The 20,603-nt window shown below is 58.8% G+C and overlaps 2 protein-coding genes across 4 annotated transcripts; one reads left to right on the top strand and one right to left on the bottom strand.

Moving 5' to 3' along the window:
- The first annotated feature begins 5 nt into the window (after positions 1 to 5).
- ZNF865 (zinc finger protein 865) lies at positions 6 to 13,866 on the top strand. Of its 3 annotated transcripts, none has more exons than XM_061389239.1 (2): positions 6 to 1,238; positions 7,892 to 13,866. In XM_061389239.1, exon 2 carries the CDS (start codon positions 7,918 to 7,920, stop codon positions 11,047 to 11,049), a length of 3,132 nt encoding a protein of 1,043 aa, XP_061245223.1. In that variant the 5' UTR covers positions 6 to 1,238; positions 7,892 to 7,917; the 3' UTR covers positions 11,050 to 13,866. The 3 variants fall into 3 exon arrangements, with proteins under 3 accessions (XP_061245223.1, XP_061245221.1, XP_061245220.1); XM_061389237.1 differs by lacking the exon at positions 6 to 1,238 and adding an exon at positions 1,614 to 1,697; XM_061389236.1 differs by lacking the exon at positions 6 to 1,238 and adding an exon at positions 1,622 to 1,697 and having other exon boundaries at positions 6,279 to 13,866.
- Positions 13,867 to 14,868: 1,002 nt separating this feature from the next.
- Positions 14,869 to 17,051, bottom strand: ZNF784 (zinc finger protein 784). The gene is given in 3 exon segments (XM_061389252.1): positions 14,869 to 15,002; positions 15,005 to 15,755; positions 16,936 to 17,051. Coding segments are annotated over 3 exon segments (963 nt in total). The 5' UTR covers positions 17,014 to 17,051.
- Positions 17,052 to 20,603: the final 3,552 nt, after the last annotated feature.

Genomic DNA, 20,603 nt, shown 5'->3' with positions numbered 1-20,603 from the left:
CGTGCTTCATTAGCTTGGCGCTAAAGACTGGGTTGGGAGAAGCCTCTGCCGCCGCTCCCATCTCCAGTGGACCCCAAAGCACTCCCTTTAATGTCCACTCAAGTAAAACATAGAACCTTCGGTGCAAACGTGACCCCGAGTCCCCGTTCCCCGCGTCATTCTAACCAGATTCCATTCTAATTATTCACCACTTTGGCCCATCTCTTTGTTCTGGAGCTGTTTGCAGAGACACAACGGAATTAAGGGTTACGTGCTGGACTGACCACTCCAGTGTTCTTGCCTGGAGAATGCCAGGGACGGGGGAGCCTGGTGGGCTGCCGTCTATGGGGTCGCACAGGGTCGGACCCGACTGAAGCGACTTAGCAGCAGTAGCAGCAACTAGATAAGGAGTGACCTGGACCTGCAGATGTCAGGACGTTGCGCAGTTAGGTGATGGCTGTGGGCGGGGCCTAGGATAAGGGGACTGAGGACGGGGAGGGGCTTAAGCAAGTGGGCGGGTTGGCGGGCAGAAACAGGGCGTTTAGAGGGAATGGATGGTTTATCCGACGGGAGGGGCTTCAAGGGGAAACTGCTGGAGAGCAAGGTGTTGGGACAGGTAGGACTTGAACTGTGAGGATGCTGAGCGGTGGATATAACTGCTGTGCAGGCCAAGGGGAGAGAAGAGGGTCCTTAAGAGAGGAGTACCAAAGGAGAGTCCCAGAGGAAAGCAGAGTTTAGGAGGAAGGGCTGGAGAGACTTGGGCTTAGCTGCTTGAAGTGGGGCTGAGTTAGAGGCGAGGCTTAGAGCGAGTATACGAGAGGGGCCGTGTAAAATGTGGTAAAGCTGTGTGGTTCGAAACTTCAGCCTGCGTCAAAATCACCTGAAGGGTGTTTTAAAACGCAGGTCCCTAGGCCCTTCCCCCAGGGTCTGTGATTCAGGGAATCTGGGGTAGGGGGCTGGGAATTTACATTTCTAACGAATTTCCTGTGGCGCCGTTGCCGCAGGTATTCAAGCCACACTTTCAGACCCCCTGACTTAGCGAAATGCTTTGGAAGTGCGAAACAATTGAACGTGAAAGCGGTGAGAGAGGCGGGGGCTTAAATACTGAGAGCGGAAAAGGCGGGGCTCACGCTCAGGGGCGTGGCTCGGCCCCAGAAGCTCCGAGAGGCGGGGGTTACCAGGGAGAGGTGGGCTTCCAGAGAGTGGGGGCCTTTGAGACTGGGAGTACGGGGCAGACTTCAAGGGCTGGGTCGACGAAGGTGGGTTCTGAGGCGGTGAGCGGGGACTATGCTAAATAAGCTCCGAAAGAGGAGTTGTCGGGGCTGGGGCGGGGCTTAGGCGTTGATTTTGCATAAGGGGCGTGGCTTAACGAGGGGCCCGGGGCGTGTGGGCGGTGCCCTAAGAAGGGGCAGGCGCACTGCTCTCCGCTCGCCCACCGGAAGCAGGGCCGGCTTCCCCCTGTCCCTGCGGCCCCCGAGCCAGCGCGCAGGCGCACTTCCCCTTCCCGGTCTCCGCCGCCGCCTCCCCTTTCCGCTCCTCCACGCCGGCGCCTCGGAGACGGGCGCGATTTCCGCTTCCGGACGGGCGGGCAGGCGGGCGGCGCGGGGCTGCCGGGGAGGGGGAGGGGGTGGCACTTCCGGTCGGGCCCTCGGGTCTCCCCGGAGCGGCGGCGCCTCCTCCGCCTCCTCAGCCTCCTCCCGGCGGAGACCCCGGCGCCGGTGAGTGACGGGGCGCGTGGCCCGGGGGCCCGGGGGCAGCGTGGGCGGGGGGTCCCGCCCTGGCCCGTCTTGGTTCCCAGAGCGTTCCTATCAGTGCTTCTCGCGCCCGGCCCTCGCTGGGGGCCCCCCCATGACTGCTCCCCCAGAAGACTACTCCGGATAGCGCCCCATTACCGCCCCCAGTGCAGGACAGCTACCAGAGCGCTCTCATTCGTGGCGATCCCTCAGCTGCTGCCAGGGCCCCCCACTAAGGCTTTCTCATAGGTTCCCTTTCTACACAGCCCCCCCGTCTTTGCTTCCTGAAGGACAGCCCCCAAAATGCCATCGGCATCGCTCGTCCCCGTGCAGAGCAGCTGTCCGTGAACCCTCCCTTTGGTATTCTTGTAGGTTGCTTCGCAAGAGTGTGGTATTAGGGTTTTATAGCAGACCCCTATTTTCTCTGTCCACGCACAACAGCCCCCAAAGGTCCTAACCACCCCCCCAACGCCCCTTTCGTTACTGTAAAAATACATTGCATTCTGATCAGCCGCCCAAAATACCTTTTTTCCTTTTCTCCCCCACCCCTCCCCACAATAATCTCCCTTGAGAATATTGCTTTCGATGACCGACACCCTCACTCCCCCCTTCCATAAACAGCTCCCCCTAGAGTTGTGCTCTCACACACCCTCCCCCCCTTCAGGTAGGAATAGCTGCCGGTTTAGCCCCAGGCTCCCCTGAAACCCCACCCCCCACCCCGCCCTCCTCGGGGTCAGCGCCTGTCTGGGGTCCTCCCAGGGAACCCCACGTGAGGCTTTCCCCTCAGAAAGCTCCTCTGCCCCTGGCCCTAACAGCTCACATCCTCACCTGCAGCTTGTCCCCACGCCCCTTCTCCTGGACTCCCCAAGGAAGACCCAGCTTCAGCTGCCTCTTCCCTTGGACATGCATTCGTTCACTCTTCACTGAACGAATATGCACTTGCTGTTCCAGGTCCAGGGTGTACAGCGTGAAGGGGAGAGAGCCATACAGTCTTTGTTTTGTGGGTCTTTACAGTCTGGTTGAGACAGATCAAAAGCAAGTAAACAAGATCGGTGCTATTTTCTGGGTTTTTCTGAGAGCCTTAAGAGCTACTTCAGAGGTGAAACCTGAATTAGCACAGGCAACCTCGCCACGGAAAGATCTGGGTGAATTGTTCCAGGCACAGGCCCTGAGGTGGCTGTGAGCGTGCTGATGGGAGGGGCAGCAGGGGAGGTGGTGAGGTTGGAGCAGAGGAGTGGAAGGGAGGATGAGGGGGGAGACGGTGTGATCTCACAGGGCTTCAGAGGTGGGGGCATTGTGATCAGTCACCTGGCCTTGATCAGCTCTGCGGAGCCCAGAGCATTCTTCATTTGTTCATTCTTTTCCTTTGTTCAACAACTGTTCAATGAACACCTGCTACACACTGGGAATGCAGCAGAGAACAAAACAGACAGCCCTGTCCTCGTGGAGTGCATATGCCAGCTCTGGGGCAGACAATTAAAAAGCAAAATATAGATACTTGTGTGAAAGAGATACAGCAGGGTAAGAGCGTAGCAGGGCCGCAGTGTCAGAGGGAGTGACAGGAAGGCCTCTTTCAAGAGATCCCTGTCCCCCCAGCACCGAGAAGTTAGATCGGTGTGTAGACTGCTCTCCTGGACAGCTGCAGTCCTCCAGGGAGATGGGGGGGCTCCTTAATGCTCCCCTCTCCCGGGAGTGAAATGGTTAAGAGCATGAAACCTGGCTCGCACTAGCCTTCATGTCTCTGAGCAGACCACTCCCTATTTCCAGGCCTCATTCAGTCACTCATTTAACACATTTGTCGAGACAGGCCCTGTTCTAAGTGCTGGAGCTAGACCAGTGAACAAGTCAGATGCAAATCTTGCCTGCTTGGAGCCCACCTCCAGGAGGGGCAGTCCAGCAACAAATAGAACATACGTGGTGGTACTGACTGGACGGCATGGCAACCCACTCCAGTATTCTTGCCTGGAGAATCCGCATGGAGCCCTGTGGGCTGTAGTCCATAGGGTTGCAAACGCACACGCGCATGCACTGACTGGAAAGGAGAGAAGCGAAGGAGGCTGGGGTGAGCAGGAATGTTGCTCTGGGTGACAGGTCATAGTGGTCTTGGAGCACCCTGTTGAGAAGACAGCATCTGAGCAGATGTGAAGGAGATGAGGGGGTGAGAGAGCCATATGTATGGGAGTCCCAGCCTTCCAGGCAGAAGCAACAGCCTGTGCAAAGGCCCTGGGGCAGCGATGGAGCCGGCATGTGGCCAGAGCTGCCAGGAGGCAGCTGGGGCTGTGGAGGTCTTCTCTGACCTCCTCTGAGATGTCACTGCAGGTTTTGAGCAGAGGAGCAACAGTGACATGGTTCGGTCTTAGTCTTCTGTCTACTAAGTGAGAACAATAATAAAGCTTGTCTTTTTCCTTTTTTCGTATTTATTTGGCTCAGTTGGTCTTAGTTGTGGCGCGCGGGCTCCGTAGTTGCGGCATGTGGGATCTTCATTCCCCAACCAGGGATTGAACCCACTTCCCCTGCATTGCAAGGCAGATTCTTAACCACTGGATCACCAGGGAAGTCCCAGGAATGCTTATCTTGCGAGTCTGTTGTGAGTGTGATTGAAACAAGACACATAAAACAGTGTGGTGCTGGTAGCATGGAGGAAATGCCAGTGGCCAGTCCTGGCGTTGTGTGGCGGCAGAGTGAGTGGGCAGAGTGTATTTCCGGCACAAAGTGGAGTGAAGGCTTTAAAAAATTTTTATTTTGGAGAGAGAGATTGAAAGACAGCATGGAAATTCCCTGGTGGTCTAATGGTTAGGACCCCATGCTTTCACTGCAGGGGGACCAGGTTCCATCCCTGATCAGGGAACTAAGATCTTGCAAGCCATTAGTTGTTACCACAAAAATAGAAAAAGATAGACAGCATGTTGTGAGGATAACAGCATGTCCTCTTGAACCTCATCACTGGCCTGCGATTCCTGGCCCTGCCACTTGTTGGTGGTATGACTTTAGGAGATTAATTGACCTCTCGGGCCCTCAGTCTCTTCCTCTGTAAAATGGGGTTAATAATCTGAACCATCTTCTAGGGTTATTGGGAAGACTCATTGAGTCAACACACATGAAGGATTTAAAAGGGTACTTGCCACGTAGGAAGCACTCAGGCTCCCCGTTACTGTGTGTCATTGTTATTGTCATTACAGATGAGAATCTCATCACAGGGCAGCTTTATTGCACCAGCATGGCCCACAGGTCTGGGCATCAGGGGCCTGGAATCCAGTACTTGCTTTCCCCTCCTTGGGGAAAGGCCCCCTCCCACTTCTCTGTTTCCTTCCTTGTGCAATGGATCCAGTAATGTACAGGACGTTAGGAGGCATCAGGGTGATGGTCCACATGACACCCATCAGACAATAAACACGAGTTGTTAGGACTGTGACTGCAGTTGCTGTGGGACTCCTGCCCCTTGGGAGGGGCTACCCCCTCAGGCCACTCTGCACGAAATACACCATACATCTCCCCTTAGAAAGACAGCAGTTTAAGACTCAGGTCCCAGGAGACAGGAAATGTGGCTCCTTTCCCAGTGGAAATAGTTGTGAGCCCGGTCAGTTTTGTCCTTCAGTCCCACCGCCTGCATCTCTCAGCCGCAGTCCTTCGGCATCTCACCTGCCCTGGAGGCCCTCTTCACGACATCATTTCCACCAGAACTCATCCTCCTGGGCACACCTCGACAATATCAGCTCCATCTCTGCTAAATGCTGCCACCCCACCCCCACCCACCCGGAAGTACTGTTCAGCACAGTCGATTCCCTTTATTCAACGAATTTATATCAGTAGACACCAACAGCTACAAGTTCGCCTCTGAGCCCAGCTTTAGCTGCATCTAACTTTTGTTACTTTTCCATTTTTGTCCATCTGATTTCCCACTGGTGATGAGGGAGGGTGCTGTTTAATTCCCACATTTCAGCAAATAACTTACCGAGTAGCCACGCTGCGCCAGGCGCTGTGCTAGGTGCCGGGCGCCCAGTGGTGAGCCACACAGGCCAAGTCTTCACTGTCTTAGGCGAGGAGAGCCGACAGTAAAGCGACAGCAAGAGGAAATATGCGCAGTATGTTGGCAGCAGTGGCTTTGGTGAAAAAAGTGCGGCAGGATGAGGGGTGCACGTCCCCTCTCCTGGAGGCAACATCGACCCGGAGCAGAGCGGGTTAGGGCAGGGGGCGTGAGGTCTGGGGAAGAGGGTCCAGGCAGGAGGGAGCAGCCGCACCGCCTCACCGCCATGTGTTCAGGAAGGTAACCCCCCTCCCACCCAGCCCCTGTAGAAACGCCCCTCATAACCCAGAGAGCGCCCCTAAAGTAAGGCTCCTGTCCCCCCAGTTCCACCCTCACCTTCCTCCTCCTCGGGGAACCTCCTTGTGCGTGCGCGTCATGGCGGGGATTCCGAGGGTGCTGGCCTGGGGGAGCGCCCCGCAGCCTTAGCTGTGTGCTTGGGGGTGGGGCGGGGCTTCATCCCGGACCCGGCCCTGCCCCCGTGGGGAGCTCCCTACCCACCCACCCCCCATCCTTCACATGCCTCCCCACGGTCCCCTCCCCAGCCCACTCCAGCACTGCCTCCTGGACTCGGCTTCGCACACAGGCTTCCACCAGCACCTGGCCACGCCTTTGCTCCTTCCGGAGATCAGATTAACCAGCCGAGTGTGAAGGGCATGGGCTGCTGAGTCGCACCCAGGGACACCAGGAGCTGGAGGCTAAAAATACTGACCTCCGGGCAGGGGTCGGGGAGGCACTCACCTTTCACCTGTCTGGGGACAGAGGCAGCCCAACGGGCAGGTGGCGCGGACGGGCCCACTGGCCCCTGGGGTGGTCTGGCCGCAGGGCCTGGGCCCCAGCAGAGGGGGGACAATGGCTAAGAAGCACGCCTGACCGGGCGGACCCTTCTCCCCGTGGCACTGCACCCGCTCAGTGGAGGCATTTCCCGGGGCCCCTGGTGGATGTCAGGCTGAGATCAACTGCAGGGGACACTGGATTGAGGCAGACGGATGCTGGCCAGCTGCAGTCTGGAAGGAGAGGTCCTGGAAAAGTGCTTAGAGAACGACTGCTGGGTGGAGGGAGCAGGAGTTGCCCCCAGGGGCGAGGGCGGGAACCCCCGCTCCTGGACCACCTGCCACCAGGCTCCTTCCAGGTGCGTGATGCCCATGAAGGTACACGTAGCTCCAGGGACTGGGCCAGCGAGCTCTGCCAGCCAGCCCCCTTAAGTCCCCCTCCTTCTGGGGGTCAGCGCCCCCTTTACAAGCATAGGTCAGGATGGAGATGGGGCTTAAACCCTGGCCCGGCATGTTTCCTACTGTTGCTTGTTTTTCCTCTCAGGCTGGCAGCGCCTCCTTCCTACCTGGTAGGTAGTGCAGGAACTACCCACATGGCCCTCGTCCCAGCTCTCCCCCCGCCCCCCCCCACCCCGTTTGTCCTGACTTTGTGTTCCTACTATGAGGATGAGAATCCCCAGAGGGCCCCGAGTGTCCACCGGACCCACCGTAGCTTGTCCGGTCCTCGCAGCAGCCCTGGGAGACAGGGACATGCTTTGTCACCTCCACGTGTAGATGGGGAGGTTCAGGCACAGACAGGTTCAGGAACTTGTCCAGGGTCACACAGCGAGAGGCTAGCAGGGCATCGTGGCTCCACAGGCCACCCTCTTAACCACTCTGACTGAAACTGTTATTGTCTTTTGGCAAAGGCAGAACCTGAGGGGTTTGGGAGCACACGGCTTGGGCTAGTGCGTGTGTGGTGGTGGGGGCTACAGAGAAGAGGGCCTGGGCAACCCAGCCTGGAGGCCTGAAAGTGTTTCACAGGGGCCCGAGACCAGAATCAGAACAAGGCGTGCCGGCGGTGTTGGGGATAGATGGAGATGTGTGGGAACCGCGGGAAGAAGGGAGAGGGGGAATCTCTGGAGGAGGAAGGAGACGAGGGCCAGAGAGGTCGCGGGCAGGAGGCGGCAGGCCCAGTGGGATAGGTCAGTCAGCGTGCCAGCGGAGCCTTGGGGGAAGACCACTCGCTGCGGGGGAAGGACAGAGGGACCGACGGGCGAGGACGGATAGTGGTGGTGGGGGGGGGGAGGCGGGGGGGCCCGGCTGGTGCCTGTGGCTCTTCTAGTGCCCGCAGCTAGGGGACCCCATGCGGCCCTGCCTCCTGAGCCCCGCTCTCTTCTCCGCAGGGTCCCCCGTCTCCCCGCCGCCCAGAATGGAGGCCAACCCAGCGGGCAGCGGCGCCGGGGGCGGCGGGAGCGGCGGCCTGGGGGGCGAGGACGGGGTCCACTTCCAAAGCTACCCCTTCGACTTCCTGGAGTTCCTCAACCACCAGCGTTTCGAGCCCATGGAGCTGTACGGGGAGCACGCCAAGGCGGTAGCTGCGCTGCCCTGCGCGCCGGGGCCCCCGCCACAGCCGCCGCCACAGCCACCGCCGCCCCAGTACGACTACCCGCCCCAGGCCAGCTTCAAGCCCAAGGCCGAGGCCCCCTCCTCGTCGTCCTCCTCGTCCTCGTCCTCCTCCTCGTCCTCGTCGTCGTCTTCCCAGGCCAAGAAGCCCGACCCGCCACTGCCGCCCGCCTTTGGGGCACCGCCGCCCCCGATCTTCGACACGGCCTTCCCTGCCCCGCAGTGGGGCATCGTGGACCTCTCGGGCCACCAGCACCTGTTTGGGAACCTGAAGCGCGGGGGGCCGGCCTCCGGGCCAGGGGCCGCGCCAGGGCTGGCCGCGCCCCCGGGGACCCCTGGGCCACTCCCCGCTGCCTCGCAGGCGCCGCCGGGTCCGGCGGCGGGGACAGCAGGCTGCGACGCGGCCAAGGACGACAAAGGCTACTTCCGGCGGCTCAAGTACCTGATGGAACGGCGCTTCCCATGCGGCGTGTGCCAGAAGTCCTTCAAGCAGTCCTCGCACCTGGTGCAGCACATGCTCGTGCACTCGGGCGAGCGGCCCTACGAGTGCGGCGTCTGCGGCCGCACCTACAACCACGTGTCCAGCCTTATCCGCCACCGCCGCTGCCACAAGGACGTGCCGCCGGCTGCGGGCGCCCCGGCGCCACCGCCGCTCCCGCCGCTGGGCCTGCCAGCGCCTGCCGCGCCCTCCTCGGCGCCCCCTGGGCCCCCGGCCGCGCCCACCGATGGCAGCGCGGCCCCCGCGGGCGCGGGCGTCGGGGTGGCCCCTCCAGTGGGGACGGCGGGGGCGGCAGGGGGTGGCGACGGCCCGTTCGCCTGCACGCTGTGCTGGAAGGTGTTCAAGAAGCCCAGCCACCTGCACCAGCACCAGATCATCCACACGGGCGAGAAGCCCTTCTCGTGCTCCGTGTGCAGCAAGAGCTTCAACCGCCGGGAGAGCCTCAAGCGCCATGTGAAGACGCACTCGGCCGACCTGCTGCGCCTGCCCTGCGGCGTGTGCGGCAAGGCCTTCCGCGACGCCGCCTACTTGCTCAAGCACCAGGCGGCGCACGCGGGCGCTCCGGGGCCGCGGCCCGCTTACCCCTGCGAGCTGTGCGGCAAGTCCTACTCAGCGCCGCAGAGCCTGCTGCGCCACAAGGCGGCGCACGGCCCGCCCGCTGCCCCCGACGCGCCCAAGGACGCGGCGGCCCCCGGCGCGCCGCCCGCACCCGCCTTCCCGCCGGGGCCCTACCTGCTGCCCCCGGACCCGCCCGCCTCAGACGGCGAGAAGGCGGCGGCGGCGGCGGCCGCGGCAGTGGTGTACGGCGCCGTGCCCGTCCCGCTGCTGGGCGCCCACCCGCTGCTGCTCGGCGGGGCCGGCCCTGGCGGGGCTGGGGGCTCGGGCGCCGGCACGCCCGGCAAGACGTTCTGCTGCGGCATTTGCGGGCGTGGCTTTGGGCGCCGCGAGACCCTGAAGCGGCACGAGCGGATCCACACGGGTGAGAAGCCGCACCAGTGCCCGGTGTGCGGGAAGCGCTTCCGCGAGTCCTTCCACCTGAGCAAGCACCACGTGGTGCATACCCGCGAGCGGCCCTATAAGTGCGAACTCTGCGGCAAGGTCTTCGGCTACCCGCAGAGCCTCACGCGCCACCGCCAAGTGCACCGGCTCCAGCTGCCCTGCGCCCTGGCCGGGGCCGCTGGCCTCCCCGCCGCCCAGGGCGCCGCGGGGGCGGCCGGCCCCAGCAGCTCAGCCGCGTCTGGGGCCGCCGCGGACGGGCTCAGCTACGCCTGCTCGGACTGTGGCGAGCACTTCCCGGATCTCTTCCACGTCATGAGCCACAAGGAGGCGCACATGGCCGAGAAGCCCTACGGCTGCGACGCCTGTGGCAAGACCTTCGGCTTCATCGAGAACCTCATGTGGCACAAGCTGGTGCACCAGGCGGCCCCCGAGCGCCTGCTGCCGCCCGCGCCCGGCGGCGCCCAGCCCCCGGAGGGCTCCGGCGGCACCGACGCGGCCACCGTGCTGGACAACGGGCTGGCCGGGGAGGTGGGGGCAGCCGTGGCGGCGCTGGCCGGGGTGTCCGGGGGCGAGGACGCTGGTGGGTCCGCGGCGGCCGGGGGCAGCGGGGGCGCCAGCGCGGGCCCCGAGCGCTTCAGCTGTGCCACCTGCGGCCAGAGCTTCAAGCACTTCCTGGGCCTGGTGACCCACAAGTACGTGCACCTGGTGCGCCGGACCCTGGGCTGCGGCCTGTGCGGCCAGAGCTTCGCGGGCGCCTACGACCTGCTGCTGCACCGGCGCAGCCACCGGCAGAAGCGAGGCTTCCGCTGCCCGGTGTGCGGCAAGCGCTTCTGGGAGGCGGCCCTGCTCATGCGCCACCAGCGCTGCCACACGGAGCAGCGGCCCTACCGCTGCGGCGTGTGTGGCCGCGGCTTCCTGCGCTCCTGGTACCTGCGGCAGCACCGCGTGGTGCACACGGGCGAGCGCGCCTTCAAGTGCGGCGTGTGCGCCAAGCGCTTCGCGCAGTCGTCCAGCCTGGCGGAGCACCGGCGGCTACACGCTGTGGCGCGGCCCCTGCGCTGCGGCGCCTGCGGCAAGACCTTCCGCTACCGCTCCAACCTGCTGGAGCACCAGCGGCTGCACCTTGGCGAGCGCGCCTATCGCTGCGAGCACTGCGGCAAGGGCTTCTTCTACCTGAGCTCCGTGCTGCGCCATCAGCGCGCGCACGAGCCGCCGCGGCCCGAGCTCCGCTGTCCCGCCTGCCTCAAGGCCTTCAAGGATCCCGGCTACTTCCGCAAGCACCTGGCGGCCCACCAGGGTGGCCGGCCTTTCCGCTGCTCCTCCTGCGGCGAGGGGTTCGCCAACACATACGGCCTCAAGAAACACCGCCTGGCGCACAAGGCTGAGGGCCTGGCGGGGCCGGGAGCAGGGGCCGGCCCGTTGCCCGGGAAGGACGCCTGACCCGGGAGTGTGCCTCCCCATCGCCACTCCCATCAGACGTCCCCTCCCGGACTCGTCCCTCGGGGACGCGGACCTCCTCCTGCCGGCCCTCCCATCCATCATCCTTCCGAACTTAAGACAGACTAGTCTCCTCCCCCAAGGCCCATGTCGTGCAGACCCTAGCCTGCCTCTCTCCACCTGGACCTCCCTGGCCCTCTCCTCCTCCTATCGGACACTGAACTCGACCCTCCGTCCACCCCTGATGTGTACCCCTCTCCAGCCCCCCTGCCCCAGCAGCCTGCAGCCCCCTCGGTGAGCTGGGTGGAGCCGGGTCTGGACAGCCTCTCCCCCTTCCCCGGCAAGCTGACCGGACAGCGGAGCGCGAGCGGTTCGGGAGGGCACGGGGTGGGGGCCTGGGTGCTCTTGGTTTGTGGGGGTGGGGGGCGGGGGGCAGACGCGGCTTGTACAGAGCGGAGAATAATAAATCTTATCAACAGGGCCGCTGGAGTCCCTTCTTTCGTCCCAGGGGAGGGGGTTGAGCGCTGACAAACGGAAGGCTGAGAACTTCGGCTTCCTGGGATGGTGATTTCCCAACACCTTCTGCCTTGCCCTGCCTCTCTCTGCTTTTCCTCAATCAGCTGGTAGTCACTGAGGCTTCACCATGTCCAGGCTCTGGGCTCCCAGTGGAGCACGTGCAGAACAAGACAGGTTAAGTCATGGCTGTGGGAACCGACCAGGTACCTGGACCCCGTTCCCTTCAGAATGCTTTTGTGGTTTGTTTATTCCACGGCCAACATTTCCCCAGGGCCCATCTGCCCAGCCCTTTGATGGACACTGGGGAAACATTGGCACTGGCGGGGAAGAACCTGCTTGCCATTGCAGGAGTCGTAAGAAACATGGTTTCGACCCCTGGGTCGGGAAGACCCCCTGGAGGAGGGAATGGCAACCCACTCCAGTATTCTTGCCTGGAAAATTCCATGGACAGGAGCCCGGCGGGCTGCAGTCCATGGGGTTGCAAAAGTTGGACACGACTGAGTGACTTAGCACCGGGAAACACGAAGTGGACACGTTCCTGGCCCTCAAATGAGCCGGAAGAGAGCTGGTGAGCCAGGGCTGTTTATTATACAGCCCATTTACAGAATGTCTCCCTCCAGGGTGACTTTGTGGAACTCCAGAAGCCCTTTCACAGCCCCCATTTTGGTCCTCAGAGCAGTGAAATATATGCCCTGTGAGGCTGACTTAGCCCACTTGTCAGACGAGGATGCTGAGGTCCCCGAGATGAAAGGCTCCAAGGATACCTAGCAGGTTCGTAGTAGCCCTGGACCTACAGTCCTGGGTGCCTCAGGACTGAAACCTGGAGACCAACTCAGGTCAGGGGTCACTGCCTGGGTGAGTCCAGTTTGACCCACGAGAGGGCAGGAAGCCAGTGTGGCCACCTTGCTCTAATGCCAGAGACCCAGCAGGTGACAGACCTGGCGTGGGACTCAAAGTGAGTCACATGGATGCTGTGCACCATGCTGTAGAGGACGTGGAGTCTCCCAGGGGGTTGGGAGCATGGCACACTCTCAGCATCAGACTGGAGGGGCTAACAAGGCTCTCAGGAGGAGCAGGACATCCAAAGGATGACAGGGCCGTGGAAGCTTGCCAAGTGATGTGGGCATTGAATTCCAGGTGGAGGATTAAAGCGTGTCCAAGTCAACCCAGCTGTTCCAGCCAATTTTGAATAGATTGGTGTGGCCGGAGATGCCGAGGGTCGGGGACTGGCTCCTGAAGAGCCACAAATCCCAAACAGCAGAGCTCGGATGACCTTGGAGTCAGGGGTTGGAGGCAGGCAGCTGCTGGATCTGAGCCACTGATTCCGGTTTAGCCCATGGGAGGGGAAAAAAAAAAAGACTTGGCTGCCAAACTTTGAACGTGGAACGATTTTACATATGGGGACTTGCCTGGTGGTCCAGTGGTTAAGACTCAGAAACCCAGTGCAGAGGGCCGGGGATCAATCCCTGGTCGGGGAACTAGATCCTACATGCACAACTAAGACCCAATGCAGCCACGTTAAAAAAAGAGAGCGAGTTCACATAATAGAAACAGCAATGCAACTTTTGAAAATTTGGAAGATCTAGCAACGTGGTCTGCATCCACCCGGGGCCAAGTAGTCCTTGCTGTCTTTGGATGTGGCATGTACTCTCCGAAGTGCTGCAGCACTGTCGCATCCCACGTGTCAGTGGGCCCACTTCACCTCGCTGGTCCTGGTGTTTCTCCTCGAAACCCCTCCACCTTCTTCACTCACATCATCATGAAGTGCCTATAGGCACTCACATTTGGGATCCCTCCTCGCGGCCACAAGGAGCTGGGGGTTGGTGACAAGGTGGGGATCTGTGTTTCCAAAGGGTGGGTCCAGGTGGCCACAGCCTGGAGAGTGAGGAGGGCGGGGGCCCCGACCTGTGAGACTTGTTGGCTTGGTCTTCAAGGGTAGTGATGATGAAAAGAGGCGTTCAGATTCCAACAACAGGAAATTGATAAGGGATTAGACGGATGGGTGAAGGGTGAAGATGGCTTAAGGAACCCACCAAGCTGTGTAGCTTGGGTGGTGATGTCCACACCAGGGGCATCTCCTTGGTGAAAACAGAATTCTCTTTCATCTATGGGATGTCTTGTAGGGGTGTTGGGTGAACAGGAAGAGGTGTGAGTCCTGGGCTCCCCTTCCTGAAGCATACCAATCCTGGGAGCCCCTTCATATTGCCGAACTTCCCTGACCCCTAGTTCCACAGCTGAACCGCATAGCTTCTCTGGATAGCCAGAAACTGTCCACCGCCAACACCGCCCCCGACCACCCCCTCCCTGGTTCTAAAGATGAGGAAACAGAGGTTTGAAGAGAGTCACAACTCACTGCTGGGGACAAGACCCTAGGGTAGCCCTCCTACCCGCCCCGCAAAACAAGATCAACATAGAGAAACCCTTCAGAAATTCCTTTAATAGGAATAGCACTGGAGGCCTCCCACATCCAGCCCCCAGGTCCTCCTCTGCCCCCACCCCAATGACTCATCTCCTGCCCCACACCCACCACAGGCCCTCCAGGACAGCTCCATCGGCATCCACCAACCCTTCCGTGGGATAGCCTGGGACTGGCCTGTAAGCTGTTTGCTCCCAATTGGTAGTGGAAGGGAATTAGATCCACTGGGGGCTACTTGGTAGCCCCCAGGAGAGCCTGGGCTCTGAGCCGAGAGCTTTAAGAGGGGAGCAGCAGCTGGCTGAGTGTGGGCCATCTTTTCAGTTGTCTTGAAAGAGGAGTCTGGCTTAGGGGAGGGACCACCATGGGAGCAGGGGTCGGGCTCCTGGTGTCAAAATCCTTAGGGTCAGGCTTCCATCCTTGACACTGTGACTCAGGGACCCTCTGGCTTTGAGGTGACAGGGTCCCAGCTTCTTTATTGGAGGATCCAGCGGGCAGACTGAGGACAGGTGGGCAGTACCAGGGTCAGTGTGATCCAGTGAGGTAGGCGAAAGGGTCTGGCCTGGATCCCCCTGCCCCAAGAAGTGCCCAGGCTCTGCTGCGACAAGTGATGTCTTGTGCAAGGACAAGCCATTGGGGAGGCGGACGAGGCCATGACATCCAGCTCAGGTTTCTAGCACCCACAGGGCTGCCACTGTGCCTTTCTCGGAACCACACGCAGGGGCTGTGTGACTTGTGAGCGTCCTGAGCCTGGCTGTCCGTGCGCTCTCCCACGCCGGCCGCTCGTGGCCATCTCTGCGAGCTCTGACGTCACCCCACCCCGAACCTCTCCTCGTCCTCCCCGGCCTCTCTTGCCCACCCACTCCTCCCCTGCAGCAATGTGCGCTCCCAGACTACTGGTCGACCTCCACCTTTACTCTGGCCGTCTCCCCACGCCCCTCTTCAGGAGGGTTCCCTGCCCCACACCTGCTCCCCGGCCCCTCAGCCCCCGGTGCCAGCGGGCCCCCAGAGTCCCCCGGCCCCGGCCGTGGACGTGGGTGCGCTGATGCTTGCGGAAGTTGGAAGAGTTGTTGAAAGTGCGGTCGCAGAGGCTGCAGCGGAAGGGGCGCTCGCCAGTGTGGATGCGCGCGTGGACGCTGAGCACCGAGGACTGGGTGAAGCCCTTGCCGCACACGCCGCAGTGGTAGGGCCGCTCGCCCGTGTGCACCCGCTCGTGGTCTAGCATGTCTGAGGAGCGGCGGAACGGCTTGGCGCAGAACCTGCAGGCGAAGGGCTTCCCCACCGCCGCGCCCGCAGCTGCCGCCGCCAGCACAACCTCCGACCTCTCCGGGGGCGCCCCGGGCCGCTGCTCTGGAGTCGCCGCCGCCGCCTCCGGGGGCCTCCGAGGGGCCCCCGGCTCTACCCCGTGTCGGTGCTGGTGCCGCAGCAGAGGGGCCAGGGCCTTGAAGGCCCGGGGGCAGAGCGCGCAGCGGTAGGGCCGCTCGCCCGTATGCAGGCTATAGTGGGCACGGAGGCTGGCGGGGCCGGGGCAGCTGTGGCCACACACATGACACCGGCTGGGGTCCCCACCCTGCCCGCCACCCTCAGCCCCCGCCAGGTGACCATGTTCATGGAACAGCAGCTCGGAGACCAGCCGGAAGGCAGCCGGGCACAAGGCACAGTGCAGAGAACCTGGCTCCGGGGGCTCGGGGACCAGGGTGGTGTCCATCACCTTCACCACCTGGATCTCGATGAGGTCACTCGGGGGGGTGGCCGGGCGGCCATCATCATGCACCAGGACCTGAGTGGGGAGAGGGAGAAACAGAGGAGCCTATGGACTCTGCCACACCCCACCCCCAACACGCCCCACTTATTAAAACGCTCTCTGCAGCCTACTGGGCCCCTCGATTTCTAGATTCAGCTCTCTGTCCTCCGGGATTCTGCCCTATGACCATCAAGGCTTCCCCTCCTGCCCAAAATACATCACAGATCCAGCCATTTCTTTCCTCTACCTGCACTTAAAAGCCAATCATCTCTTGCCAAGTTTCCTAACCCTCTGAATGTCTCTGTGCCTACGCCTGCTCCCTTATAACCCACCTCCCCAAAACAGCCCGAATGACCTTTTGAAAAATGGAAATCAGACAGCAGTCATTTTCCCACTCAAAACTGTCACATGACTCAAATTGCACTTAAAATCCCAAACCGTCATCTAATATCCACCATGACCCAGCTCCTCCTTATCTCTCTGACCCCAGTGTAACTATAAGCCGGTACACAGCTGACTGCTCTCGTCTAAATTTAGCTCCCCTACCCCCCACTCTCTCAGCTCACTCTTTCCAGATCACAATTAAGTCTGGTTTATTGTCTCTCTTCCCCTATTCCACTGCACGCTCCGAAAGAATACAGTTTATGTATTCGTTCGCCTCTCCATCTCTCTGGTCCAGGTAGGACTAGTAAATGTCTGTTGAATGAATGAATGTCCTCAGGTACTCTCCCATCCTGAGCGCGTGTCCAAAGTCTCCTGGAACAGTCATTTCTTCCTCCACCCAAATCCTCTCCTGGGCATCAAGACGCATCCCTCAGATCCCTGCAGAATCATACCCCACCCCAGCGTGGATGCCCCAGCTATAACCCCACACCCTTGTCTTTGAGGGTCACCTTCCCAACCTACCTGGTTCGCTACCCCTAAAATTTCGGAGGCCCCGCCCCCTAATTAGACAAACTCCATCCCGGGGAACTCCTCTCCGAACTCATCAACAGCTCAGATGTCCCACCCACTCCTCCTCGGGGTCCACCCACCCAGGCCCCACCCACCACCCTCATTGGCTCCACGATAAGCCCCGTCCCCTCGCCCACCGAGAAGCTCCGCCCCCAGAGCCGGAGCCATAAATGCCACCCCCGCCCCGTCCTAAGCCCCGCCCCCAGCCCTGCGACCTCCTGCCATCTCGAGTCCCCAGCCTTGGCCCCTTCCTCGCCCGCACCACGTCCGGAGGTTCCGAGGATCGCGGCTCCGGGGCCGCTGAGCTCGGACTCGGGGGTTCCGGGCGCGCGGCGGCCATCTTCTGCCCAGGCCCCGCCCCCGAGGCCCGTGGTCGCCTCGGGAGGGGGCGTGGCCTGGGAATGGCGTCAGCGCCTTGGCGCAGGCGCACTGGAGGATTGGGCGGGGCATCCACGGAGCTGGGAAGAAAGTGGTGAATTTCTTCTAATCACCTGTCAGTGCCCTCAGGAGCCCTTCTGCGTGGTGCGCTGGGTGCCAGAGAAACTAACTCGAATTTCTCTTTTTAACCTGTATGAGTAGGCTCTGGCAGTCAGTTGACACTGACCAGAATTGAATGATTTTTCTGTTTTCATGCTACACATTTTTGCGGTCACCTCCTCTGCATGGCTTGCCTTAACCCAGTGAGACCAAGTTTACCAATGTAAGGATTTTAAAGTCCATTTGCAAAAATACAGTCATCAAACAGCCACAGTGGTCGTACTGGGGTTTGTTAGCAAAAGACCTTAGGTGGTATGATGTTTGGGAGGAAAGAGCCCAAAGATGGGTTTTTACAGCACCAAGGACAGGGCTGAGGTCTTAAGAATCCAATTCATTCTGTGGCCTGGTTGTGTGACTTTGAAAAGGTCACCACATTTCTCAGGGTCGTGCCTGCATTTCTCACACGTACAATGTAGATGGTTGTAAAACCCAATAAGAAAGAAATTTGCAAGATATTTGGATTGGAGCAACTTTAAATTGTTTTCTTGGGAGAGTAGGGGCATCAGTTCAGTCGCTCAGTAGTGTCCGACTCTTTGCGATGCCATGGACTGCAGCATGCCAGGCTTCCCTGTCCATTACCAACTCCCAGAGTTTACTCATGTCCATCGCATCGGTGATGCCATCCAACCATCTCACCCTGTGTTGTCCCCTTCTCCTCCTGCCTTCAATCTTGGCCAGCATGAAGGTCTTTTCCAATGAGTCTGTTCTTCACATCAGATGGCCGAAGTATTGGAGTTTCAGCTTCAGCATCAGTCCTTCCAGTGTATATTCAGGACTGATTTCCTTTAGGATGGACTGGTTAGATCTCCTTGCAATTCAAGGGACTCTCAAAAGTCTTCTCCAACACCACAGTTCAAAATCATAAATTCTTTGCTGCTCAGTTTTCTTTATAGTCCAACTCTCACATCCATACATGACTACTGTAAAAACCATAGCCTTGACTAGATGGACTTTTGTCGGCAAAGTAATGTCTCTGATTTTTAATATGCTGTCTAGGTTGGTCATAGCTTTTCTTCCAAGGAGCAAGGGTCTTTTAATTTCATGGCTGCAGTCACCATCTGCAGTGATTTTGGAGCCCCCCAAAATAAAGTTTGCCACTGTTTCCCCATCTATTTGCCATGAAGTGATGGGACCGGATGCCATGATCTTAGTTGTCTGAATATTGAGTTTTAAGCCAACTTTTTCACTCTCCTCTTTCACTTTCATCAAGAGGCTCTTTAGTTCTTCTTCACTTTCTGCCATAAAGGTGGTGTCATCTGCATATCTGAGGTTATTGATATTTCTCCCAGCAACAGGGGAAGAGATGCTAAACATGACGATCATTCCTAAATTCTGCTTCTCCTTCTGGGAACATGATAAGGTTCCATTTTCCTTTGCAATTAGACGTGGCCTTGTGATTCTGTTTGCCCAATGAAATATAAGTGGAAGAGATGTGTGTCAACTTCAGCACAAGGTAAGAGCCAGCTCAACTATTGATCACTTTCCATTCCTGCTGTTCTGTGCTTGGGGACTTGTAGGGTGAAGTGAAGTGAATTCATCAGCCTGAATTCCAGAATATGTGTCTACAGTGACCAGAACCTGATGCTCATCTTCCTTAGATATATAACATTTAAAATAATCATGTGTTATTACTGCAGAAGGATCTATTGACAGATGAATATAGGGAGTCTTTTATTAATATTAATTTTATCTGGAACCATTTCTCTATACAAAAAAATATCCAGAATCATAAATAGCTCCCTGTTCTCACTAATAAACAAAGACTGTACAACTTTACAGAAGCAGTCTAAGCCCTCTGTGTACCCCTCCCCATCGATTTCCTCCTTCCCTTCCCTGAGAGAGGTTATTAGATTCTGCATCTTTTGTTTACCATTCCTATGCATGTATGTCTTTCTATTTTGCTACATACATGATGCAATGTGATACTGTCCTGCACGTTTAACACCTCTAGGATAAATGGTGTCTTTCAGTGTAATCTTTTCTCCCCTCAACATTGCTTTTTTTGTATTTGTAAACATCCAGAGTGTAGTGTAGTCTAGTCATTCATTGTCAATGCTGTTTTGATAGCTGACTGATGCTGCCAGATTACCTTTATTCATTCTCCTGGTGGTGGACATTGGGTTGGTTCCAATTTTTTTCCTTTTTACTGAAGTATAGTTGATTTACAATATTGTGGTAGTTTCACTACAGCGAAGTGGTTCATATATATATATACACACACACATATATATATATATTCTTTTTTGGATGTATATATTTTTTGCTTCTTTTCTGTTATAATTTATTACAAGATATTGAATATAGCTACCTATCATATACAGTAGGTTCTTTTTGGTTATCTCTCTCTTTTTTATTTTGTTGTTGCAAAAACCTGTATTATTTCCCTTTGATGGGAGGCTCCAGTGAGGTCTCCAAAGTGGTTAACAAGTTGTCTAGTGGGGCTTCCCTGGTGGTCCAGAGTCTGTCTGCCAACACAAGGGACACAGGTTTGATCCCTGGTCTGGGAAGATTTCACACCCTGGGGCAACTAAACCCCTGCACCACAATTTCTGAGCCTGAGCTCTAGATCCTGTGCTTGCCACAGAATAGCCCCCGACTCGGCAACTAAAGAAATCCCTTGAGCAGCAATGAAGACCTAGCACAGCCAAAAATAAATAAAATACAACCAAACAAACAAACAAACAAAAAATAAACTGCCTAGTGGCAGAGAGAGGCTTCAGGCAGAAGCCCTGCCACCAGAAGGGCTCCTCAAAGGCCGCTGGGCTCCAGAGGCTCCTGCTGCTGCTGCTGCTAAGTCACTTCAGGCGTGTCCGGCTCTGTACGACCCCATAGACGGCAGCCCACCAGGCTCCTCTGTCCCTGGGATTCTCCAAGCAAGAATACTGGAGTGGGTTGCCATTTCCTTCGCCAGTGCATGAAAGTGAAAAGTGAAAGTAAAGTCGCTCAGTCATGTCCGACTCTTAGCGACCCCATGGACTGCAGCCTACCAAGCTCCTCTGTCCATAGGATTTTCCAAGCAAGAGTACTGGAATGGGTTGCCATTGCCTTCTCCCCCAGAGGCTCCTAGCGGTGCTTTGGAGGCTGAACCTTTGCAGGAGAAAGTGGTCCAGCCCGGCCGGGGACCAGGCGGCCTGCTGCGCTGGTCAGGTGGGCGCCCACCGTCGTGATGAGTTTCACCCGTTTGTCCAGAACGTGGCTGCAGGAAGTCACGGAGGTGGAGTCGGGCGGGGAGGACCCGGGGCCTGCGGGTCCACGAAGGCCTGGCTCGGGTTCTTCTCTGCGAGCAGGGCGGCCCCAAGGCTTCCGGGGTCTGAGCCCCTCGTCCTGCCCTGAACGGACGTCCTGGAAGAGCGCGCGGCCACAGCGCTGGCTCTGCAGGTTCCATGGAGCTCG

The sequence above is a fragment of the Bos javanicus genome, chromosome 18, assembly GCF_032452875.1.
Source record: "Bos javanicus breed banteng chromosome 18, ARS-OSU_banteng_1.0, whole genome shotgun sequence".
Classification (NCBI taxonomy): domain Eukaryota; kingdom Metazoa; phylum Chordata; class Mammalia; order Artiodactyla; family Bovidae; genus Bos; species Bos javanicus.
Note: the sequence above shows the minus strand (reverse complement) of the source record. Positions and strands in the feature narration are given on the sequence as shown.